This window comes from Herpailurus yagouaroundi, unplaced genomic scaffold (assembly GCF_014898765.1).
Source record: "Herpailurus yagouaroundi ecotype Mexico unplaced genomic scaffold, PumYag 183, whole genome shotgun sequence".
In the NCBI taxonomy this organism is placed as follows: domain Eukaryota; kingdom Metazoa; phylum Chordata; class Mammalia; order Carnivora; family Felidae; genus Herpailurus; species Herpailurus yagouaroundi.
The window spans coordinates 16,320,827-16,344,831 of NW_024412414.1; the positions used below are offsets into that span (position 1 = coordinate 16,320,827).

Here is a 24,005-nt window from a genome sequence, read left to right on the forward strand (position 1 = left end):
TGACTGCTTCTGGGCAGTTACATGTGAGCAGAAAAGACTCACATAGCTGTCAAATTGAGGGAGTGAAACGCATAGTCATGAAGCACTTGTCTCTCTCTTTCCTGTATGGCATCCCAAGAACTTTAGATGCCAAATGTTCCAGCAGGTGCAACTCAAAGCATGAATAGTCTTGGAGCACCTGCCTGGCTCAGTCAGAAGAGCGTAAGACTCTTGATCTCAGGGTTGTGAGTTCGAGCCCCACGTTGGGTATAGGGATTACTAAAAATATATATATAAACTTACAAAAAAAAAGAGCATGAACAGTCTTTGTCATCTTCGGTCCCAGACCTGAGTGCCTGTGTGAAACATGTAGCAGGCACAAGGCAAGTCTCTGAGCTTTTCAGGAGGTGTTACAGCAGCCTGACCTAGCCTATCCTGATTCCAGATACCTTAGCTCTTTTGATCAATGCTATTAGCTTCAAGTTACAAACAGGGAAGCTGAAGCTCTAAAAGGCCACCAGGCTTGCTGGAGATCAAGCAGCAGGTGCACAGTGGAGGTGAGGTTTGCATTTGAGTCTTCTGCCTACTAGCTTGAGATGGAGTATGGCACAGTGGTTAGGCTCACGGAGCTTTGAGTCTGTGACCTTGAACTGACACCTGATGAGCAAACCACTAACACTCTCTATGCCTTGATGATCTGTTTGCAAAACAGAAACAGGAGTGCTACCTTCCCGTAAGGGTTAAAGAAGAGTACATCACAAATCAGAAGCCCTTGATAGATGATAATCACCATCACCATCACCATCATCACCATCTCCTGTCCCCACAGCTTCAGAGCAGCTAACCACGTGTGTTCCATCCCCTTCCCCTTCCTTTGACTCAGATCTTTTTCAAGGCAGTTTCCAATCAATTTCAAAGCTTCAAGACTATTTGTTCTTTGGCTTCCCTTGGTGAGGATGTCAAGATGATATTTTTCTTTAGGAAACCTAACATGTTTTCTAGCTTTCTGTTATTAGCCTTTCTCTGCTCAACATGCCTCTCTGGCATTTCTCATTAGTGCGGCCAACCTGGTGACAGGAGGCCGCCCTGCTTTGACCCCAGTCAATAGACACAGAGCAAAACAGGGTCTCACTCTTCCAGTACTCGAGGCCTTACAAGAGAAAACTTCCGAGACAAAGCAAAGTTTGCTCTGCAAAGTCACACATGTACCTAGACTGAGGACAAGAGGTGGTTCCAAAGCTCTCCTTGTGTACTGGTAAAAAATCATTACTTGTTCCTCACTGTAGGAAAAGTCAAATAAACAAGGATCCAGATATACAACAAAATACTGTTCAGCCACCAGAAGAGAAGAGGTAAGAATGTTTGAGTCCTGACCTGGAATGATGCTGACAATATGGTTTTAAGGGGGGAAAAGCAAGTTCCAGAACAACACATGGAGAATAACTTTGATTTTGTAAAAGAAACACACTTGAATCCAGGCACATACAATTGCATGTGTTAAACATGTAGATGTTTAATTTTTTTTCAGTGCCAAAAGGTGACTTTATTAGCACAGGGATAGGACCCATGGGCAGGAATAGCTCCCCAAACATGCAGATGTTTATATATACAAATACACATGTACACACATATACATATACTCACACAGATACATACATACACACACACACATCTGCACATGAAAAAATATGGAAAAATAACTCAAAATCATTAACTCTGATACTATCTTATGTGAGACTGAGGGTAGCAAGGACTCGTACCTTTTAATTCATAACATCTGTATCATTTGAATTTATTTTAATGAACATCTATTACTTGTCATTCAAAAAACATATATAAATAGATTTTTTTAAAAAGCTACCTGTCCCCCAAATAAGAACAATGTTAACGACACCAGAGGCTCAAGCCCTGGGCTTCAAGGGCATCATCACATAGAATCCTTACAGTATCTCTGTAAGGCAAGTGTAATGATCCCCTTACTGTAAGAACAGTAAGGCTGACAGTCAAGAGTTTATGGCCACACAGCTGAGTCCACAGCAGAAATACATTAGCAACCAGGATATGCATTTCCCAAAATGCAGTCTGTCTGCACTCAGGAATATGGTGCTGCCATTTATACACATTCACCTGCTTCTCAAACTCTGGCTTCAGAGAGTCTTCTGTGAAGATGTGGAACTGGATCTTCCTGTGGCTAAAGAGTACAGCTGATTTGAGCATGACCAGTGTCTCCTCCAGCCGATTGCCACAGGCCACCACGGCCAAGTGGATCCAGAGCTCTGGAGGCAGCACAGCCTGGAAACTCCTGAGTTCTCCAGGCCTCCTAGGAAGAGGAAAAACAAGTTAAAGCTATTACTAAACTCATAAAAAACAAAACAAAACAAAACAAAACAAAACAAAACAACCCAGCTAGTGAATAGTTGGAACATTTCAAAACATGAACAGGCACAATCTGTTATATTTTATAAAGTGATAAGCATTTTGACAATTCTTCCTGCTTAGAGAAAAATACCATTTATTCCCATATTTATCCTGGCAATAGCAGCATGAGTCACTGTTTGGCCTGCCTTAGGTGTCTGAGACTTTTTCTGCCCCACTCAGCTGTCGAGTGCCTGCTGCCTGCCGAATGGCCCATGTTTGGAAATAGCATTGCTAAGCTTCAACAGCTGACACAGGGGTTGTGGTGCTCACACTCAGAGAGGCCACGCAAATTAGATTTGAACGCAACATGAACAAGACAAGGGTGGGTCGTGGCTTTCCCATGTGAAACGAGCAACATGATACTTCCATCATCTGGATGGTTTTAGGTTGCGGTGGAATGCATGACCACCACACCAAAGGAAAACCATGCGAGTCCAGGAGGTGAGCAAAGAAAAGAACATATGTGCCTCCATCACATCCTCGGAAAGTCTTGAAGAAACAGGTGTTAATCCTAACTGTCTCGCTCAAGATTCCTGAGGTGGTAGACTTGAAATTCAGCCTCCAGCATGTAAGTCGTATTAATGAGAAACAGGCAGGAAAGGAGGCAGGTTGAGCTGAAAATTACCAAGGTATCAGATACTGAGTCAACAGCTGAGAGGGGAATAGGGTCCAAGAGTCCAGAATCATCATCCAGCTATTTCCTTGTAATAAAAGATTTGTTCCAGACAAGGAGACGCAGCCAAGCCTCAAACACACCACTGAGAGACATTCGCAGGCAAGTTGGAAGGAGCTGGCCTGGAAAAGGTGCCCTGAGACAAATGAAACTAATTTACTTGCACAAAAGAGTTGGAGGCCAGGGAAACTTGGACGAGGAATGCTACCTTCCTTCCAAAAGCTTCGAGTCCAATCAGTGCACTGCTCCATTATCCACTGCTCTGCTGAATAATGGAAGTCCTGCTCCAGATTTCTTTCATCAAGAGGAGAGGTGAAGATGTGGGTGGGGCACTCCAGACAGCTTTCCAATTCAGTTACTTATGAGCATGCTCAGGGGAAGCTCAACGAAGTCCAGATGCCGAGAGACACTCAGATTCCACTGACTTCAGGGATCACAGGAAGACACTAGAGATGTCCTAAGCATCTCCCAATGTTGTCCTCTTCTCTTAGTCCTCCTCCTGCTACGTGATGAGGCCACCATCTTCTCTCACTTCGATTGCTCTGTCAGCTCCCTAGATGGTCCACCTGCCTCCAGTCTTATCCTTAACTCCCACCCTCTGATTTCTTCTTGTTGGCACCAGAGTGAAGTTCTTCTAAAATGCAATTAGTACCGTGTTATTCTTTTGATTAAAATAAGGTAAGGGCTCCTGACTGCCCTCAAGATTGAGTCCAAGGTGACGATCATGGCTCCTATTTACATCTCTAGCAACTGCCTCCAGCACCTCCAGCCTCGGTGGACAGCCCTTCATAACCGTGGCCACAGTCACATATTCATACTTTCCATCCATTTTCACTTCTGGTCAGCAGACTGCTGAGTTGTCTCCAGGTCTTGGCACATGTATTCTCTCTCTCTCTTTCTCTCTGTGTGTGTCTCTCAGAAATTTTCCCCTCTGCTCTTTTTCTTGCTAACTTCAGACCATTTATTAACCAACAAATCTATACTGAGTACCTACCATGTGCCAGGCACTGTTTTAGGTACCAGGAAGACAGCAGTGAACAAAACGGACATAGATGCCTGCCCTTGAAGAAATTACATTGTCAAGGTGGTAGGGGAAAGACAAAGAAGGAAGTAGCACTCAAAGCAAATAGTAACTAAATAGCTTATATAGAAAGTTATCTGGCTATAAGGACTATGAAGGAGGTATACCCTTGAACAGGGAGGGATACAGGAGTGGCCGATGGGCTGGTAGATATTTTTATGCAGTGCAAAGCTGGGAACATACTCACTAAGATGGTGAGATCTGACGACAACTTGAAGGAGGTGAGGATATGAGTCATGGGCATTTCTGGGTGAGGAGCATTCCAGGCAGAGGAGACAGTGAGAGCAAAGGTACAAAATCAGGAGCATGTCTGGTAAATTCAAGGACCCCTGCCATAAGGACTCTGATGTCTTCCCTTCCTGAGCCCTGTGGGTGGGTTTTCATACCTACTATTAAAGCCAGCTCCCAATTAACTTATGTAAAAGGATCAGAAGGCTGTGTCACAGATAATGCTAAAATCACAGTCAGTTACAAATCATGCAAAAGACTGGCCAAAATATGCTACTGATAAGATTCAACACAAACTCGTTTCCTTGAAATTATGCTCCACATTTAGGAGCACAGGTATCATCCAAAGGTTCGAAAACAGTCAATGTAATAGCATAGCTACCTTAAATATGAAATACTGCCCTGTTCCAAATAACTCTGTCCAGTTTAGCTTTACATATTGAGCTTCTGCTTGAACAAAGGCTTTGACATTAGTAATCAGGGAAATACAAATGTAAACAATAAAGCGATTCCATTTTATTTTCAGATTGGCAAAAATTAAGGAATAAAATAAACGTTGGATCATCCAAGCTTTGGAGTGGATATGAGTGTGGGGGACAGCTCAGAAAGAACCAGGGGCAGTATAAGTTGATCCAAACATTTTGGACAACCATTTGGGAATGTCTAGGAGGAATGAAGATGCACATACACCCTCCAGCCCTGTAGTCCTACACCTACATATGTAACCTAAAGAAATCTTTTACATTTACACAAGACCCATTCAACAATGTTCACAGCAGCCCGGTTTGTAATAGTGAAGAACTAAAAATAATGTTGCTGTCCATGCAAAGGAGAACATGAATATATGTAATGTGTTTAAGAGGAATACTACATAGCAGTGAAAATGAACAAACCAGAATGTCACATACCCACATAAGGCCAAAGAGGAAAAAAGCAACTTTCAAAAGAATAATACCTTAGATGAAGCTTGAAAGTAAGCAAAGTAGCACTCTGTGTTGTTCACAGACTCGTGTAGTAAAAGTAAACATACGGGAGGATGATAAACATCAGATGCAGGATGGTGGTTATCTCTGGGGATTTAAATTGTTTTAAGTTTATTTCTTCATTCTGAGAGTGAGAGAGAGAAAGCAAGAGCAGGGGAGGAGCAGAGAGAGGGAGAGAGAAAATGCCAAGCGGCTCCAGGCTGTCAGTGCAGAGCCCAACATGGGGCTCAAATATACAATGACTTCAGCAGATATCAAGAGTCAGATGCTCTACCGACTGAGCCGCCCAGGTGCCCCTAAATTTTTATTTCTTAAGATGAGTGCTAGGTACACAGAAATTCATTATGTTATTATCTGTATTATTTTGTATGCCCAAACTATTTGACAATTTTTTTTAATGTTTATTATTTTTGAGAGACAGGGAGAGATAGAGCACGAGCAGGGGAGGGGCAGAGAGAGAGAGAGAGAGAGAGAGAGAGAGACAAAGAATCCAAAGCAGGCTCCAGGCTCTGAGCTGTCACCACAGAGCCCGACATAGGGCTTAAGTCAGACACTTAAACAACTGAGCCAGGTGTCCAGACAATTTTTTTTTTTTAATTAAAAAAAGCTTGCCCTCCTCTGCAGCCTACAAGCTACTCTCTGCAGACTTCCATGATTTGGGACTGCACAGTACAAAAAGCAGGGGCTAGGGACTGCAATCTTTCTTGGTGTCTGGTGACAGGTATTAAAAAAGAAAAATAAAGGCCTCTCCTGGTGGCAGGTCAAGTATCAGTGGTTGGGATTTAACGAGACCTTTGCTGCCCCCACTCTCTTACTTCTCACATTACATTAAAAATCTCAGGCTTCAGGTAGTAAGCATTTCTGTCACGTGATCACAATGAATAGTCAAGTTTAAGGGCACTGAAATGGTGTGCCTTTCACCAGCTCCTACCAATGACGCACTCAGCACCTCTCCGATGTCACTTGAGACCTTTGAGGATCAAGCAAGTCCAGTCTATGAACCTAAAACTCCTTAACGCCTTGAATTACAGAGTTTGGGCAGGGAATGGGTGATAGGGAATTGGAGCACTGTTCTGACGGATGGCTATGTTCTTATTTATACTTTATAAAAGGAGACTGGAGCAGACACTTGCTGCCCAGGATTTTGAGGAACTTCCAGCTAAGGCGGGAACTGATGGTACCCATCTTGGCCACCACACTGGTAGAACCTGAATGGGAGTCAACACACTAGAAAGCAGAGCCAAAAGGTGATGGGGGTGGGGTGGGGTCACATGTCTGCTGGCATTACTTTAATACTTGCCTCCAGGTGCCCCTGACCATAACTGGATACAGTTCGATTCTTAAGCCAATACATTTCCTTTTACTTAAGCCACATGCAAACAAACTTACGGTGTAGCAATCACAAAAGAGTCTTAATGTGGGGCTTAAAAATGTTTCCAACCCCCTTTGACTAGCACCACCTCTCTCATATTCTCACCTTGAGTCAGCTTTTGAAATGCTCACTGAATCCATTTCTTCCTTGTTGCTCAGTGCTAGGGCCCTGATCCAAAGGCTCATCCTTCTTACAGTTTTATAGCTGGAAGAGATACCAATTAGCATCTAGCGCACGGGATTCCCTACCCAGCTGCACATCATAGTCATGCTAGGTGCCTGTTAATATGCAAATCTCCACACCACAGCGATTCCGAATCAGTGGGGCTTGGGAGAGATCCTGGAGCTTGCTTATTAACACAGTTGTACCACAACCACCCATAGTTCAGCTATAGCCAAGAACTAAAGATCTGAGCTGACCTGTCACCTCCCCTTTCTCTCCCAAACTCTCCCTCCAGGCCCTCAGGAAAACCCACTCTGTGCTCAGCTTTTCCTCAGGGAATTCTCTTCACATCTTGACTTAATGAAAACATGGCCGCTTTGTGAGGATGCCACCCCACCCCCCCAGCAGAACCCCCAAGTGGAGGCTGCTCTTCCTCCCCTGCCCTGGGAGCCCCCGGGGCAATAAGAGGACTGGTGTCCTCCTTGTTTCTCACTGCTACACCCAGACATGGCACGTGTCTTCAGAGTGAAGTCTGTGGATGAAAACTCTTCTACCTTTTTCTTGCTGGCATCTCCCAGTTTCCTAAGACTTAGCTCCTCACTCACAGAATTCTTCCCCCCACCAATCCCTGCTAGCATTCTTGAGGACTTCACCCACTGTTCAGAAGATGCTCAAGCCTCCTGACCCTTGTGTTTCATGACCTCTGCACCCACCACCTTTCCTTCTTTCTACCTGAGACACCCAGTGCTATGCTCACATCCTGGACCTTTAAAACAAACTGTGTCCTCCGCCTGGAATATTCTTCCCTTTGCACAGATCCTCCTTTTCTTTTAAACAGCAGGATGAGCTTCCCTGACTACCTCATCAAGGGAACACCCTCCCTTTTATTCTCTGTCACGGTTTTTGCTTATTTTCTTCCAAAATCTTATCTCAGCTGGTGGTTACAAATTCTTTCCTTTTAATTTATATCAAGGGCACATTATATACCATCAAAATAAGGCCATGTAAGTAAACAAAAAATATCTATCTTTAAAAAAATGATCAGAATAGGGATGCCTGAGTGGCTCAGTCGGTTGTTAAGTGTCCGAATTCAGCTCAGGTCATGATCTCGCAGTTCATGGGTTTGAGACCCACGTCGGGCACTGTGCTGACAGCTCAGAGCCTAGAGCCTGCTTCCAGCTCTGTGTCTCCCTCTCTCTCTGCCCCTCCCCTGTTCGTGCTCTGTGTCTCTCAAAAAGAAATAAAAATTTAAAAAATAAAAAAGATCGGGGCGCCTGGGTGGCTCAGTCGGTTAAGCGTCCAACTTCAGCTCAGGTCACTATCTCGCGGTCCTTGAGTTCAAGCCCCGCGTCGGGCTCTGGGCTGAAGGCTCAGAGCCTGGAGCCTGCTTCCGATTCTGTGTCTCCCTCTCTCTCTCTGCCCCTCCCCCGTTCATGCTCTGTCTCTCTCTGTCTCAAAAATAAATAAACACTAAAAAAAAAAACATAATAAAAAAATAAAAAAGGTCAGAAAAAATACACAATGTACACTTCCAACTAAAAAATATAAAACATAATGTGTTGAAATATTAAAGTTGGTAAATGAAAAAGGATCTTGCCCTATATGACTACTTTTTACATGTTATATCCTGGTCTTTATTCCACTGAATACATATTTTTATAGCTATATTAATAGTAGGCATTCAATTTTTTTTTGTTTTCAATTTTATATTCTGTTTCTCATCTGATTTTTATTCTTCTTGTCACTTCCTAAGTCTTTAGAACCATCATTTTCACTGCCTCTCTACTATTCCCTCCAACTAAAACACCATAGCCTATCAGCATTTCCCTTTTGTTGGGTGTTTCCAACTGTTCTGCCGTATTTAAAAAAAAAGTCTGACACTAAACACGTGTGTGCCAACAGACTGTTTTCTTCTTTTCATGATGTCCTTTGCCCACATTCCCAGAAATGACATTAGTGGGTCATCATCCTATCAAGAATGTAGTAACCTTGACAGTTTCTCAAATTTACCCAAGAGTTATTAGAAAACACCATACCATGAGAAAAAACAACCCCCCCCCAAACATAACAAACACGATCCCCTACACCTCTGAGTATTTGTATGACATAATCATGGAGCCGACTGTGGAAACACGATGAGATGGGTTTGCAAACGGCATCTGTGCCTCCAAATTCCGCATGTTCTAGAGGGTGATGCGTCAGTTACAATTATCATTAAGACACCACATCAAATCACTCTGAGTCTCTGAGTGAGAAAGCTATTCCACTTCCGGTTCTTTCTCAACAATGTCAATGAGAGAGTCTCAACTTGGTGCTAACATGTCTTAAACACCTTTCTAATGTTGCCTAATCCTCCCTTTCAACTAAAAAGACAACAGAACTCAGATACAGAACCTTCAACGGCCAAGTTAGAAATGCGCAAGGTTGTTTCATCTTCTCAGTGTCTCCTTTGATGATTATTTCTTATTTACGTTACTGCTGACAATCCATGGCCGCGATAGAAAAGTTTCCCCTAAAATAAATACACTAAGAGGGTGCCTGGGCGGTTCAGTGAGTTAAGCGCTCAACTCTTGATTTTGGCTCAGGTCATGATCTCACCGATGGTGAGCCTCACACTGGGTTCTGCCCTGAGGGGGGGGGGGGCCTGCTTAAGATTCTCCCTCTGCCCCTCCCCCACCTCTCTCTCAAAAATAAACGAATAAACTTAGAATGTGCAGAAATTAGAACCCTCATGCACTGCTAGTGGGGCTGTAAAATGGTGCAGCCACTTTGGAAAACAGTTCCCCAGTGCTGCAGAAGGCTAAACGCAGAGCCACCATGTGACCTAACAATTCCAGTCCTACGTATCTACCCTAGAGAAATGAAAACATACATCCACACGCAAACTTGTATACAAGGGTTCACAGCAGCATTATTCATAATAGCCAAAGAGTCTAACCCAAAAGTCCACCAACTGATGAACGGACAAACAGAAGGTGGCATATCCATAAAATGGAAAATGATTTGCCAATTAAAGGAATGAAGTGGTGACGTAACTATAGCATGGATGAACCTTAAACAAGTGAGAACCTTGCGGAAATACAGCAGACCGCATATTGATGATTCCATACACAGGAAAAGTCCACGAGAGGAAAATCCATAGAGACATAAAGCAGATTAGTGGTTACCAGGGACTAGGGGAAGAGGCAAATGTGGACTGATTGCTTACTGGGTGCAGGGATTCTTCTTTGGGTGAAGAACATATTCTGAAATTAGATGTGGTCATGGTTGCACAACTCTGCAAATAAACTAAAAACCACTGTCTTGTACACCTTGAAAGGGTATTTGGATTGTATCGCTATCAAGCTATTAATTAAGTAAACAAATCACTGATGTTTAATGACAATTTTTTTTTTTTAATGTTTCAGGTTAGCAATGGTAGTAGAGCCATATTATAAGAATGATGGCTCTGATGCGGGATTGCCTGCAGTTTGGAAAACATTGCCTCAACTGTCCTGGCTCAACCCCTCCCTGTACAAACGAAAAATGATATTCAGAGAAGGCTCAGAGGGAGAGCTGCCTCACCAGCTCCACACTGTCCGACACGAGGCGTCTCCTTAATCGTTAAAAGTCTCAGGAGTGTGACTTAATTAAACTTCAATTTCTGGAGTGTATAAATAATGAAATACGGCACTTATGTGTAGCGCTATTTACTTTGTAGCCTATTACTGCAAAACACACTGAATTACTAAAGCAAGTAATTGGTTGCACTCAGACCCTCTTTCCTGCTGTCTCTTGCTACCTCACTTACCAGGGCTTCTCCTGAACTGACAAACTAAATTAACTCAGATAAACCTGATGCTGTGATACAGACAAGCAGTGGAAGATTCGCAGAAAATCCCAGTTCTTTAAAATACAGTCTGGGGCACAGGGGTGCCTCATCGATTGGGCATCCAACTTCTGCTCACATCATGATCTCGTGGTTTGTGGGTTCGAGCCCCTTGTCGGGCTTGGTGCTGACAGCTCAGAACCTGGAGCCTGCTTTGGATTCCGTGTCTCCCTCTCTCTCTGCCTCTCCCTCACTGACATTCTGTTTCTCTCTGTCTCTCAAAAATAAGTAAATAAATAACCATTAGAAAGAAAAAAAATTTTAAATACAGTCTAAAACCGTGCTGTTGGTAACTTGTTTTAAGAGGGAAGGAAATATAGAAATATTTGGGGTGGGGGGGAAGGGCAGAAGATGAATTTGAAGAAATCACATCTAGGGGAAGAATAGATTCCCTCCCAAGCGGAATCCTTCCAGATGAAACCATAGCTATTTGGAACCTGCAGAAGGCCTGCAGATGAGGCCAGAGTGGCAGTTTAGAAGTGGAAACACCTCGATTCAGCCCCTGGAAGGAGTCTGGTAATGGGTAATTATATCCACGTTACATGTTGGCAGTGAGAGGCACTAATAAAGTTCCCTGCAAACCACAGGTCTGGGAACACGTTCGTCCCCTGACAAAAAATTTCCCTGCTGGAGCTGTGAGTACAGCCTTCACTTAGAAACCCAGACATGACGCTGAGGACCATGCTAACAGTTAAATCACTTTTAATGACCCATGGTTTGGAGTTAAATCAAGTATCATTAATCTTCCACGATAGGCAGAGAAGCTGACGTTTGCCTTGAAGCCATGCTATTATACGAATAGTGTGTACACAGTGCCAAAAAACTGCTGGGGGGGGGGCAGTGCATAATACAATTATTTGATAAGTATGCTCAATTATGAATAGCATATTTTTAGTTTGGATCACAATATCTAAAATATGGCTGTGCTCCTAAACAAAGTCTAGGTCCAATACATAGGAGATGTTCAAAGCCTGAAGTTGTCAATCTTATCTATATGTCTATATGTGTGCGTGTCTGCTTTTAGAAACTCTTGGACACATATACCTCCTTTATGGTGAGTAAGTGGCAGTGCAAGGATTCAGACTCAGGAAGCTGGACTTTGAAAAGCTGGAGCTTTTTATTTATTTATTTTTTTTGAGATTCTCTCAAAAAATTATTTCATCATTACGCTCTATTTGGAGCTATACACCAGTGATCTAGAAAAGGAGCCTGCTCCGGGCAAATAAACCCTTTATCTGTACTCAGGGCTCGACACTCAGTGATCTGAGCTTGGATAGGATTTTAGACCCCATCCATACACAGCCCCCCCCAGGCAGGATGCTCAATGCACACCTTTACCAACTCTGCCTTCGTAACCCATGCATCCGCCATTACCTGACATCATGCACAAATGTATTTATACATATTCCTCTCCCTCTAAATCTGTGATACTGCCTGGACTAATTCTCATTTCATTTGTTCCCCTTATGATTGTTTCTGACACACAGGAGATTCTATTTCTCCACCTCCCTCTTCTTTTCAAATTAAGCTGTTATTGAGATGGCAAAATATGAACTAGCAGAGCTAGTTTGAGATAAATAAATGGCTGGTGACATACGAGGGAAAAGAATGAGGATTACATATTGTGCAAATGGACACTTCTAGTCCATTTCCGAAAAAAGAACATGAAACACCAACTTAAGGGGAGGAGAAATGGTCTCTCCATTTAATTTCCATCCTCCTACGCCTCAGGCCAATAAGGGATTTTTAATTTTTATAATTTATATATTTTAACTTATTTTGTAAGTTATAAAAGGAATGCAAACATTCATCACAGAAAAAATTTTAAATACAGACAAGCCAAAGTGGGGGGGGGGCACCATAATTCCAATTCCATAACCACTGTTAACATACAATGGAATAACCTTCCAGAGTTACATTCAATATATGTGAATGTGTATATAGAACTATGTAAATACATTAAAACATTTTTAAGGGATAAATTTTATAGCCTATTTTTCCCTTACAAATACGAAAAATCTTTGAAAATAAAGAGAGACTTTATCAAAGGATCTTCTTCAAAGGGATTCTAGAAAGCAATCGAGTAGCTCAAATTGCAAGATCTGTTCCCGAGGACAGCATGGTGATAAGCAGTGTGACTTCAAAAGCACACGGGCCTGGCTTCAAATTCTTGGCTGCTCCATCTCAGGCAAATGCTTTAACCACCTCTAACCCTCAATTTCCACATCTATAAAATGGGCATACTGATTATAGTGGACATCTGCTTCTGGTTTTGGTGTTTCTTACTAGCATCCATTTCCAAGAGTTTCTTTCTGATAAGAGCACCTTAATTGTCTTTTGGGGAAACCATTCCTTTTCTGCTCTCAGTCCATGAGGTTTGGAGGGGCTGATTCATCCACTCCCTAGGCAATGACATCAACAATCAGATATGCAGGGGATCCATATCAGGTCAATAGAGGCAACTCTGGGACTCTCGTTGGACGAAGTTTTTCCCTTGGCAGTGACTTAAGGAGTAAAAGGTAAGCCCAGACCTGCTGGAATTCTCCAATGGAGAAACCCACGTGAGGGTGTGGCCCACACAGAAGGCAGCAGAGATTGAAGACAGAGGCAAGATGGCTAGAAATCCGGGATACACCTGTAAACTTTGCACTTTACAGCTGTTGGGTTTTTTTTTTTTTAAAGTTTAAGAGAGTTTATTTATTTTTTTTGACAGAGAGAGAAAGAATGTGAGTGGGGGAGGGTTGGCCGGAGGGAGGGCGGGGGAGCGAGGGGGGGGGGGAGAGAGAGAGAGAATGAATGAATCTCAAGCAGGCTCCAAGCTCCGTGCAGAGCCTGACTTGGGGCTCAAACCCACGACCCTGGGACCATGACCTGATCAGAAATCAAGAGTCAGATGCTCAAGTGACTGAGCCACCCAAGGCGCCCATGCACCGATCCAGTAAACCCCCTTTTATGACTAAGTGGTATAAGCTGATGAGCTGAGACTCTAACTCTTGCAACAGAAAGTGTTCTGACCTATCCAGTAATAGTACCTCATAGGCTTTTAGGAAGGTGAAATGAAATAATGCGTGGAAGTGCTTCATACAGCAGCATGGCATATTTTAAGTCTTCATTAAATATTAGTTATTACCATCATCGTTATTATTAAATAACTTGAAATGTATAGGAAGCCTTTATTTTTCTCTATTTCAAATCCATGATAAAAACAGGCTAGGCAGAGCAGTAAAAAGCATATTACTTCAAGTATCAGTACTCTACCTTATTGCAGATCAGATTTGAAGGTTTTGTACACTTTTTAAACTCTAAATGTTTCTTCTAAAATGCCAATTTCCAATGCATTTCCAACTTCTCTTGTGTTTCTTCTAAACCCGCAATTTGGGGGCCCCTGGGTAGCTCAGTCAGACTCTTGATTTCCACTCAGGTCATGATCCCAAGGGTCGTGGGACTGAGCCCCGCGTCAAGCTCCAAGCTAAGCATGGAGCCTGCCTGAGATTCCCTCTCTCTCTAAAAAGGAAAAAAAAGGGGCGCCTGGGTGGCGCAGTCGGTTAAGCGTCCGACTTCAACCAGGTCACGATCTCACGGTCCGTGAGTTCGAGCCCCGCGTCGGGCTCCGGGCTGATGGCTCAGAGCCTGGAGCCTGTTTCCGATTCTGTGTCTCCCTCTCTCTGCCCCTCGCCCGTTCATGCTCTGTCTCTCTCTGTCCCAAAAATAAATAAACATTGGAAAAAAAAAATTAAAAAAAAAAAAGGAAAAAAAAATATAATAAGGCAGGAATTCCTAACAACCCATTCTCCCTGAGGGGTAAAATCTGATACTCGAACATCAGAGCTTGTTACTTTAAGGCTGGCAACCAGACAGCTGAGGTCCCTGTGAGTCTCACAAAACTGGAGGGAGGAAAATGCAGAGCCTTTTCAAGCTCAACTGGAGAGGCAGGCCCCTTGAATAGCAGCAACAGTGGACAAAATTCTGCATTTGGGTGCCCTGAGAACAACCTCCTAATTTCCATGCACGTGAACGTGAACGCTTCACTCACCCTCCACTTTTCTGAGCTGGCAAACAATAGCTCCCTGCCCTTGAGGAGACATCAAAGCTACAGAGAGCCACTATTCCAGGCTTGACACTCTCCAGATCAACAGTCCAACTGCCCGAGAGGCAGTCAAAATGATCCTCCCTAATCTACTCCTTCAGCTTCTACTGAGGATCAGAAGACTGGGGTTGGTGTATTATTTTTTTTATGTTTATTTATGAGAGAGAGAGAGAGAGAGAGAGAGAGAGAGAATGAACATGAGCAGAGGAGAGGCAGAGACAGGGGGACAGAGGATCCAGGACTCGAACTCACGAACCACAAGATCGTGACCTGAGCCGAAGGCAGATGCTTAACCAATTGAGCCACCCAGGTGCCCCTGTATTATTTATCACATATGAAAGCTGAGTCTTGATTTCCTCAATTCATAATCCAAGAAAAGCCTGCCCTAATCTGCATCTGAGCCCTAGCTCCCGTTTGCTGAGAGTTTCTTGCGTGCTACATACTGTGCCAGCATTCTACCTGCGATAGTTCATTTCATCATTGAACTTAGGAGAAAGCCATGATTTGCCAAGGAGGAATAATTCAAAGTTAGACTGCCAGTGAGTTGGGTCTAGTTAAGATTCAGTTCCTGCCTAATAAACAACAGTGGATAATAACAGTACTTGGAACAATGAGTCATTTGTTGAGCGGCCACCATGAGCTAGCCCTGTGCTAGGTACTTTATGTACATTATTATTATCATTTTACCTCTTTGGACTTCAGTTTCCTTCCCTGTGAAAAGGGGTCGTGTTCTCCATTGTCTCTTACTTAATGTAAGGCTTGGATTCTAAATTGTACCGTGATGAATTTCTACTAGACCATTTCAGTCTGTCTGTTGCCAAAAGAGGTTGGGGGGGGGGGGCATAGGCAAACATCAAAACATCACCTTCATATATATCAAAGTCACTCTTTGCTGGCACAAAATCAAGGAGTCCCAATAAAGGCATCAAGTCAAGAAATTCCTCTTTCCAGGGGCAATTTTTAGAATTTCATGATCTGGAATAAATCAAGTGCTGGGGAAGATTTGGAAAGGAACACAAAAGGAATTTCCTCTTCAACAGAAATCTCTTATTTTCTCTTTTCTAAGAAATATTTTAAATGGTAGTAAAATATATAACATATATAATTCTTTTATTTTCTTGCAGTGAGATAATGTGAAGGGAGGTATCTCCAAAGGGAAAAACAAAATCTGTTGTCAAATTTTCTTCCAAAGAATCTCATCTGTGAATGTGTATGGGGATAAGAGTCACTATAGCTACTATTTACTGAACTTAGTGAAGGTGTTAAAAGCAGTAGCTACGTATCGAAATTAGTCAGAACTCCTTGGTGGTAAGTGACAGAAACTCAATTCATGGATTCTAGGAAAGGGATGAAACAACATGGCCAGCAAGGGGCAGAAGCTGGCCTTGGGAACAACATTAGGCCTCGCCCCCCACCCCCATTGCTCTGTGTAGTTTCTCACTTCGGGTTCATGTACTCTCAGTGCACACCAGCTTTCTCCACATGGCAGAAACATGGCTGTCAATCCTGAATTTCATACCTTACTCTTAGCCACTAGAAACAGTTTGCCATTATACTGTCTCTGCTCCAATTTTTTAAATCCCTAAGAAAGGGTCTAATTTGGCCCAAGAACCTATCTCTGAATCACCTGCCAACTGGGACAAAGTTGAAGGCACAAAATGGTTGCTCTATGGTGTGGCGGACATTCATATCCTATGTGCTCCCTGCAACCATTCCCCTTTCTCTCCATCAACAGCAGCGGATTTTGATCTAAAGAACCATCTGGTTTGGGCAAGATGATTTTGGATAAAAATGCCAGAAACCTCAACTCCAAAGTATGTAACTAGAGGGCTCAAGACAGGGCAGGAGTCAGGATTCGCTTACTCAGCGATGTCCTCAAGGATCCATATTCTCCTTTCTATTCTACTGCTCACAGTGATGGCTTCATCCTAAAGGTGCTTCTACAAGAATCATGGTAGTAACTAGGACTATTCATTTCCTTGTCCATATCTAGCACATGGAGTCTTTCATCTAATAATATAAAATATGTCCATCGATTCGGTCAACTTGGGTCAGGTAACACCTGTGGACCAATAACCATTGCCAAGAAATGAATTTATTGAATGTTTCAGTCCTAGATACATGCAGTTCATACCATGAAAGTGGTGGGGCCTGGCGTAGACCATCTCCTGGAGGTATGTATGGTCCACCCACAAACTGCAAGGGGTGGGAGGAATATAGGTTGGAGCCAATCATAAGATCTACCATATCACCTTCCCCAGATGGTTTGGGTGGTCATGCCCTCATCTCTAACTCAGGCGTTGGGTTTTGCTCGGTTTCAGTCAAGTAGTCAATCCTATCCTACCCCTCCACTCCTTTCCAGTCCCTCCTCCATACCACAGGCATTTAAGCCAATCAAAGTCAGTGAGATGCGAAAAAACTGGGGCTTGGGAACCAAAAAAATTCTCTCTCCCTAACAGGTAAGGGAAGGAAGCTATAATGGTCCAGGTAGTAATGTTTAGCTTAACACAGAGACGGTTACATATGGAAATATGTATATGTGTAAATAAGTAGGCTAGTATTAACACAAACATGTTTTACTCTGTCAGCTGTGAGGGTCTAAAAGAAATGGTATCCCAGTAGCAACTAGCATGCCTCATACCCAGATCTTGGTTTCGAATACCAGGCTCCAATAAGAGGAATCAGGGCCCTTTGAAGAAATGGCTGATTCAAAAAATGAAGCAGAAAAATATACAAGACGAGCCTGGGGCATCCTGTAGGGCCAGAGAGTAAGGAAATGCTCAAAAAACTAGAAATGAAAACAAAAACCAAAAACACACCGATGGGATTATGTCAAAGAAGAACAGAGGCCAAGTGTAAGAGCTCCTGATGGCCAATAAAGAAACAATTCCAGCAACAAAATAGTCCTACTGGCTTGTAACTCAAAGTATAAAATAAATATCCACAGGCTCATAGTGATACAATGACTAAATACATTAATAAATGGAGGAGAAGAATCAAATCTCCCCTGCAGGACAATTTCAAATAATTTATATAGATACTCTACCTTCAAGGAGGGAGACAGAGCATCGCTTCCCACTCTTCAGGTGTGTGGGCTGTGCATAAACTTCCTTCTAAATTTCACAGTATGGAAAGGGAGTGGGGGGAAGGGCAAGCTGCCAGTAGAAAAACCTGAACAAACAAACACCACCTGTCCCAGGTGATGAAGGCCGATAATAGCAGTCATAAATCATGTCGATAGCGTATACACTTGATATGATGTGATGGAAATGGTACTTTACCTCTCGGCTCTCCTCCCAATAACCCATAACTTAGTACTATAATGAGTAAAGCATTAGACACATTCCAATAGTGGGGCATCCTACAAAATATCTGACCTCGTCAAAACTCTCAAGGTCACCAAAAACAAGGAAAGTCTGAGAAACTGCCACAATAAAGAGGAGCCTAAGGACATATGACAACTACATGTCATGTGCTATCCTGGCTGGGATCCTGGAACAGAAAAGGGACATTCTATAAAAACTAAGGAAATGTAAAAAAAATGAAACACTAGTAATAATGTATACTATTAATTCAATAATTATAATATACTCCTGTAAGGTTTTAATGATGGAGGAAACTGGGTGCAGGGTACTGGGAAACCCTGTACTACTTTCTCAGTTTTTCTAAAAATCCCAAACTGCTCTAACAATTAACATCTATTGGAGAGCCCATGTGGCTCAGTTGGTTAAATGTCCAACTCTTGATATCTGCTCAGGTCATGATCTCAGGGTTCATGGGTTTGAGCCCTGCATAGGGCTCTGCACTGACAGCATGGAGCCTGCTTGGGATTTCTCTCTCCCTCTCTGCCCCTCCCCTGCTCATGCTCTGTCTCTCTCTGTCTCAAAAATAAGTAAAAACATTAAAAAGAAATAAATAAACTTAAAAAAAATTTTTTTAAGAAAAAAGAACCCCTCTCTTTTAAAGATTTTATAATTAAAGATCTTTATAATTAAAGATCCTCACTATGCTTCTCATTGTTCTTCACTATGAGATTATTTTGAACATTATTAAAGATGTAATTTACTCATATAAGTAAAATCTTAGCATAGTGCTGGCACAAGGTGGGTGCTGAATTCATTCATTAGGTCATTTGACAAATATGTATTGAGTACCTGCTAGGAGATCACTCTGTTCTAGGTGGCAAGGTGCAGTGATTAATAAGACATGAAGTGTACATTGTAGGGAAGGAGCAAATAAAATAGAATGTTCATATAATAACGCAAGCTATAACACAACAACAACACGAACCAGGGTAAGGGTGTAGAGAATGGTGGGAAGGGTCCTTTTTTCTAGAGCAGCTGGGAAGACCCGTCTGAGAAGAAAACACGAAAGCATAGTTTGAAAGAAGGGAGCTAGCAACCCAAGGATGTGAGCAAAGAATATTCCAGCACAGAGAACAAGTAAAAAGTGCGGAGGCAGGAATGAGCTGAGGGTATCTGAAGGCTAGTGTGGCTGAAGCAGAGTGGTAGAAAATGATGTCAGAGACCTAAATGGGGCTGAAATCAGACAAGGGCTTGAAGGCTGGACTAAGAAACTGAATTTTCTCATGGTGACAAGAAGTCTGTCACCGAAGGGCTTTCACCAGCAAAGACCTGATGTGGTCTGCCATCTTTAACATTATCCCAGCAGCTATACAGAAAACAAACTGTAGAGGGTGCTAGAGTGGAGGGATGCCAACCCGATCCTGTGCTGCTGTGGAGGTCCACGTGTAAAAGATGGTGGTTAGAAGCCAGTGGTAAGCATGGCAGCAGTAGAAAAGGTGAGAGTGGGGGTATTTTTTTTTTTTTACTTTTTTTTGGGGGGGGGTTTATTTAGTTTGAGAGAAAGAATGCGTGTGCACAAGTGGGGGAGGAGGAGGGGGAGAGAATCCCAAGCGGGCTCTGCACTTTCAGCACAGAGCCCAACATGGGGTTCCATCTCACGAATCATGAGATCATGACCTGAGCCCAAATCAAGAGTTGGACACTTAACTGACTGAGCCCACCCAGGTGCCCCAAGAGGGGGCATATATTTTGAGATTGAACCAGAATGGCTTGCTGATCGATACAAGGCGGAATCATGGACCAAACCCCAAAACTGAATGTGAACAGAATCAAGACTCAGCAGTACAGAATATCACAGACAGTACCTTCAACGTGTCGTGGTGCTACCAGACAATTATAGGATCACTGCAGTGTTGGCATTTTGCTCTGTAACACCATGCTGCTTAAGTGAGACCTTTATTCAGGCTTGAACCCTCTGAGAAGACTTATCTCAGACACCAAAGGGAACCGCAGGAAATGGTGTCTCTTGACGAGCGAGTAAACATGCTTCCTCTCACTGGGGCAGCCAGGGTGGCTGCCAAGTGTAACGTGTTTCTCTATTGTCTCCCCGCCCCCATCCCTCCCAAATTCTGGGAGGGCACCAACTCCTTTCACCACTGTACAATGAGTGCCTGGTCCAGAATATACGTGCAATAAACATTTGCTGAATGCAGAATAAAATGGCAGGGGACCTCTGCAGAGTTTAGAGTAGTGTAGAAACCATATTTTAAGAGAGAAAACAGCAATATCCAGGCTAGTGCAAGAATAAAAAGAATAAAGTTCAGGAGAGGGTTGAGATTGAGTAATCAGTAAGGGTTCTAGGCTACAGCCAATAAATGAGAAACTGATTTTGCAAGAGATGGCACACAGGGCCTAGCAAGAGCCATTGTTGGGATTTCACAGCTAAACTGGATGATCTCATCACGGGATCATCAAATGTCAGAGCTGGAAGAGATTTTGGAAAACTTTTGGATTGATGTGCTCAGTTCACAGATGAGGAAATTAAGGTGAAATGGCTTGGGGACTAGAACCCAATTTTCTGGCCTCGAGATGCCAAATTCTTTTCTACGTTGCACTGATTAGCAGTGCTATTCAACTGCCTTTAGCATACGTAGGCTCACAGAGGAGGTTTTCAGAAGCAAACTGGAGAGACAGTCGTCTAAAGTTTACTCTCCAGTAAAATTCTTTTTGGAATTCATTTCCATGAAAACCAAATCATCCTTCATGAGCAACTCTTCCTCTTATCATTCAGTGAAAATAAGGTAGCCCATCGTGATTCTCTTTTTGACATGGCTGCCAGGAAGCTTAAAGCTAAATTTAATACTTAATCCTCATAACAATGGTGGCTCAGTTTTTGACAAACAGTGCTTATTTCCTCCTCTTTTTTATGACTTTTCATTTTTTATGATGATTTCAATGGCCTTATTATATATGTTTTTTTTTACTGAAAGTCGTCTCAAATTCTCTATGGAAGTCAGCCAGGTATAAATCACCAATAAACCAAAACAAAAGGAAGATTTCATTTCTCTTGTGTGCTTGGACCTGCTACTTAGATCGTGGTATCCATTTTCAGATCCCACCCCTGACCTAAAAGCTTAGACCTTACCTCCGGGCTTTATATTTATAGAGAGGAGAGGCCACCGCAGGACAGATTGCATACAAATGACTAGTTATAAAATTGTAGGGTCTGTCTGCTAACGAGGCAAGTCCCTGGAAACTTCTCTGAAATGAAAACAAGATGTGGAAGGAGAGGGCTATGTTTCCTGCGCTGACGTGGCAGAACTTCACTTCCAACAGTACCCTGGGGGAGGCAAGGCAACCGGGTCCACGGATGGTCAGCAGGTGGTGGACTGTATCACATCCAACTGCAAGCTTGCTCTCACTACTCCCCAGGCCCGAGAAATGAGATCACGTAACCTTCATCTCTTCTGGATTCTAGCCACATAACGAGATTAAAGCACCCAATTTCTAAAAACACGAGGCTTTCTTTTCCCTCCCTAAAATGAAATTCCTTCTAAACCACAAAAATTTAACCCAAGCAGGATTAGGAAAGCAATAAAGGAGCCCATGCAGAGATCTTTCCTTCTGCTCCCTCAGTGTCTCAGAATCTTCTGTCGCCATTTCTGTCCAGGTAGTAAAAAAAAAAAAAAAAAAAAAGGTTATTACGTCCCAGAAAATGTCAACTTCTCCAGAGGACACTAGACTTTCATCTTTATGCATTTGAGCTTGAGACTTCTGGTGGCTTTTTTGTTTTCCACTCTGCCCTGAGTTTTTAAATTTTGTTCTATATTCCTATGGTGTTGGCCATGACTTCCATGATGATATAAGAGATATGTTCAAAAAGAAAAATGGCTTCAGGATCTACTGCTGCTCATGGAAATAGCCCTTTCCTAAAACATCCATCTGGATTCTGTTCATGATCTCTTCCTAGTCAGAGCCAATTTGTTCAGATAGAGACAAGAAGATGTTGTCCCATGTTCCCAATACCTTGAAGAATGAGACCACTGTAAAAAATCTATGATGTTTCTTTAGAAAAATCTCAGAAAAACTTACACACACAGGCAAGACTAGTTAGCATAGGACATCAGCATAGCAGGTAAGAATATACTGGGCCCAGGCTGCCTGAATCTTCATCCTTATCTATCACACGTGATCTATGAACCTTGAACAGGCGGCTGAACGGTGTGCATTACCTTCCTTAACTGTAAAATGGGGATGATATTAGTGCCTACTTCGTAGAGCAGGCTCTCAAACGCTGGTGCGTGTTAGAAACAATAGGAGGGCTTGTTAGAACATGGATTACTGACCTCATCCCAAGGGATTCTGATTTCATGGGGCTAGGGTGGGGCCTGAGAATCTGCATTTCTAACAAGGCTCCAGGTGACACGGCTGCTGCTGGTTCAGACTGCACTTTGAGAACCACTGTCATAGGGTTGTGGTGTGGTTGACATGGTTAATATATGCACGGTATATGTCAACAATGACTATCTTTACATACCCCTGTGAGCACTGTACCTGGCAAAAGGTTATTAGCTATGTTAAATGGTGTCAATTATTATTGATGTAAAAGTTGTCCCATCCACTACAAATCATAGTAAACTTGCAGTTGAACCTTAACATAATACATTCTAAGAAACCTCAGTTCCTAACAGATATAGCCTTAAAGTATGCATACATTCATAAAATGCCGTAAATGGCTCTAACGGCTTAAAAGCGACTCTGTAGATCATTGGGGTTTTTTTTCCCCCTCTAAAACTTGTCACTACCCATCTGTACATTTATTATGAGGCAGAAGAGAAACAAAAGCTGACACAGCTACTTCTTGAGGTTTTGTGTCTTTTCTCTTACAGTAAAAGCGGCAAAACAGATTTAGTCATTACAGCCAAAAAGAATTCTTCAACTCATTTCAAGTAATTAAGGAGCCCAGCACACGCAGACGCAGCAACAGCAGTTACAAACATCACCAGCTTCCAAAGGGCAGAGGAAACAGACTCGCTGCAAGGGGACTGTTAAAAAGCTCTCCACAACAAAGGAAATGAACGCAAATCCCTAACCTGGGGGCGGTCCAGCAACCCTGAGGACAAAGATAAAACGCTCCGATGAAAAGCTGTGGCGGGTTAAACTCCACGCAGAGAAAGAGAATATCAAACATAATGTCAAAGGTTAAGATGTTTTGCTTGTAAGACACTTGGACCGTACTTAAGTCTGAAACACAACGAGGAACAGGGAAACCGTCATTCTATTTTGCCCGTGCCACGCCACGCTCCTTCCAAGAAGAAAACTTTTTAATAAACTTAGGTCGAGTGCCTCTTCTGTTCTAAGCACAGGGCGATTCAAGGTTCAATGAGAGGCAGCTAGTCTTCGGTAAACATCTAACTTTTCCAACTGAATTACATCTAAGTTTTTGGTATATATATAAAAAAATCCTCCAGTGAAACATGAGAATTAGATAAAGCATTCTTGCATCGTGATGGCTTTTGAAAGATTAAACAAAGGGCGCACGTTTGCAAGAATGCAAACACACGCCTTGCCCGGACTGTTAAGAAATGTAATATATAAGCCACCCTCCCTGACACTTCTCTTTCAAAAATGTACGTGATCAACAGCACTGGGCTGTCAACAGGACTCCACGAAGGTGGCTCTTACTTTCCAGCGGAGCAAGAAACAGAAGTGGGCAGCCCGCGGGTGAACTTGGGTGTCCGTCCCTCCAGCCCAAAGCCTCCCCTGGACTCGGCACCGGCTGAGGGAGTGAGACACGGGTCCCAGAGGGGATTCTGGGGCTGCCACGACTCACCTCGCCAACTTCTCCA

The 24,005-nt window shown here is 42.9% G+C and overlaps 1 protein-coding gene across 1 annotated transcript in view; it reads right to left on the minus strand.

Annotated features, from left to right (window-relative positions):
• GXYLT2 (glucoside xylosyltransferase 2) overlaps positions 1-24,003 on the minus strand; it is a gene marked incomplete at its 5' end in the record, with an annotated part of 94,781 nt that extends 70,778 nt beyond the window's left edge. The window contains 2 exons of the mRNA XM_040492167.1: positions 2,107-2,299; positions 23,990-24,003. Coding sequence (XP_040348101.1) covers positions 2,107-2,299; positions 23,990-24,003 — 207 coding nt within the window. The remainder of the gene's footprint in view (positions 1-2,106; positions 2,300-23,989) is intronic.
• Between the last annotated feature and the right edge of the window lie 2 nt (positions 24,004-24,005).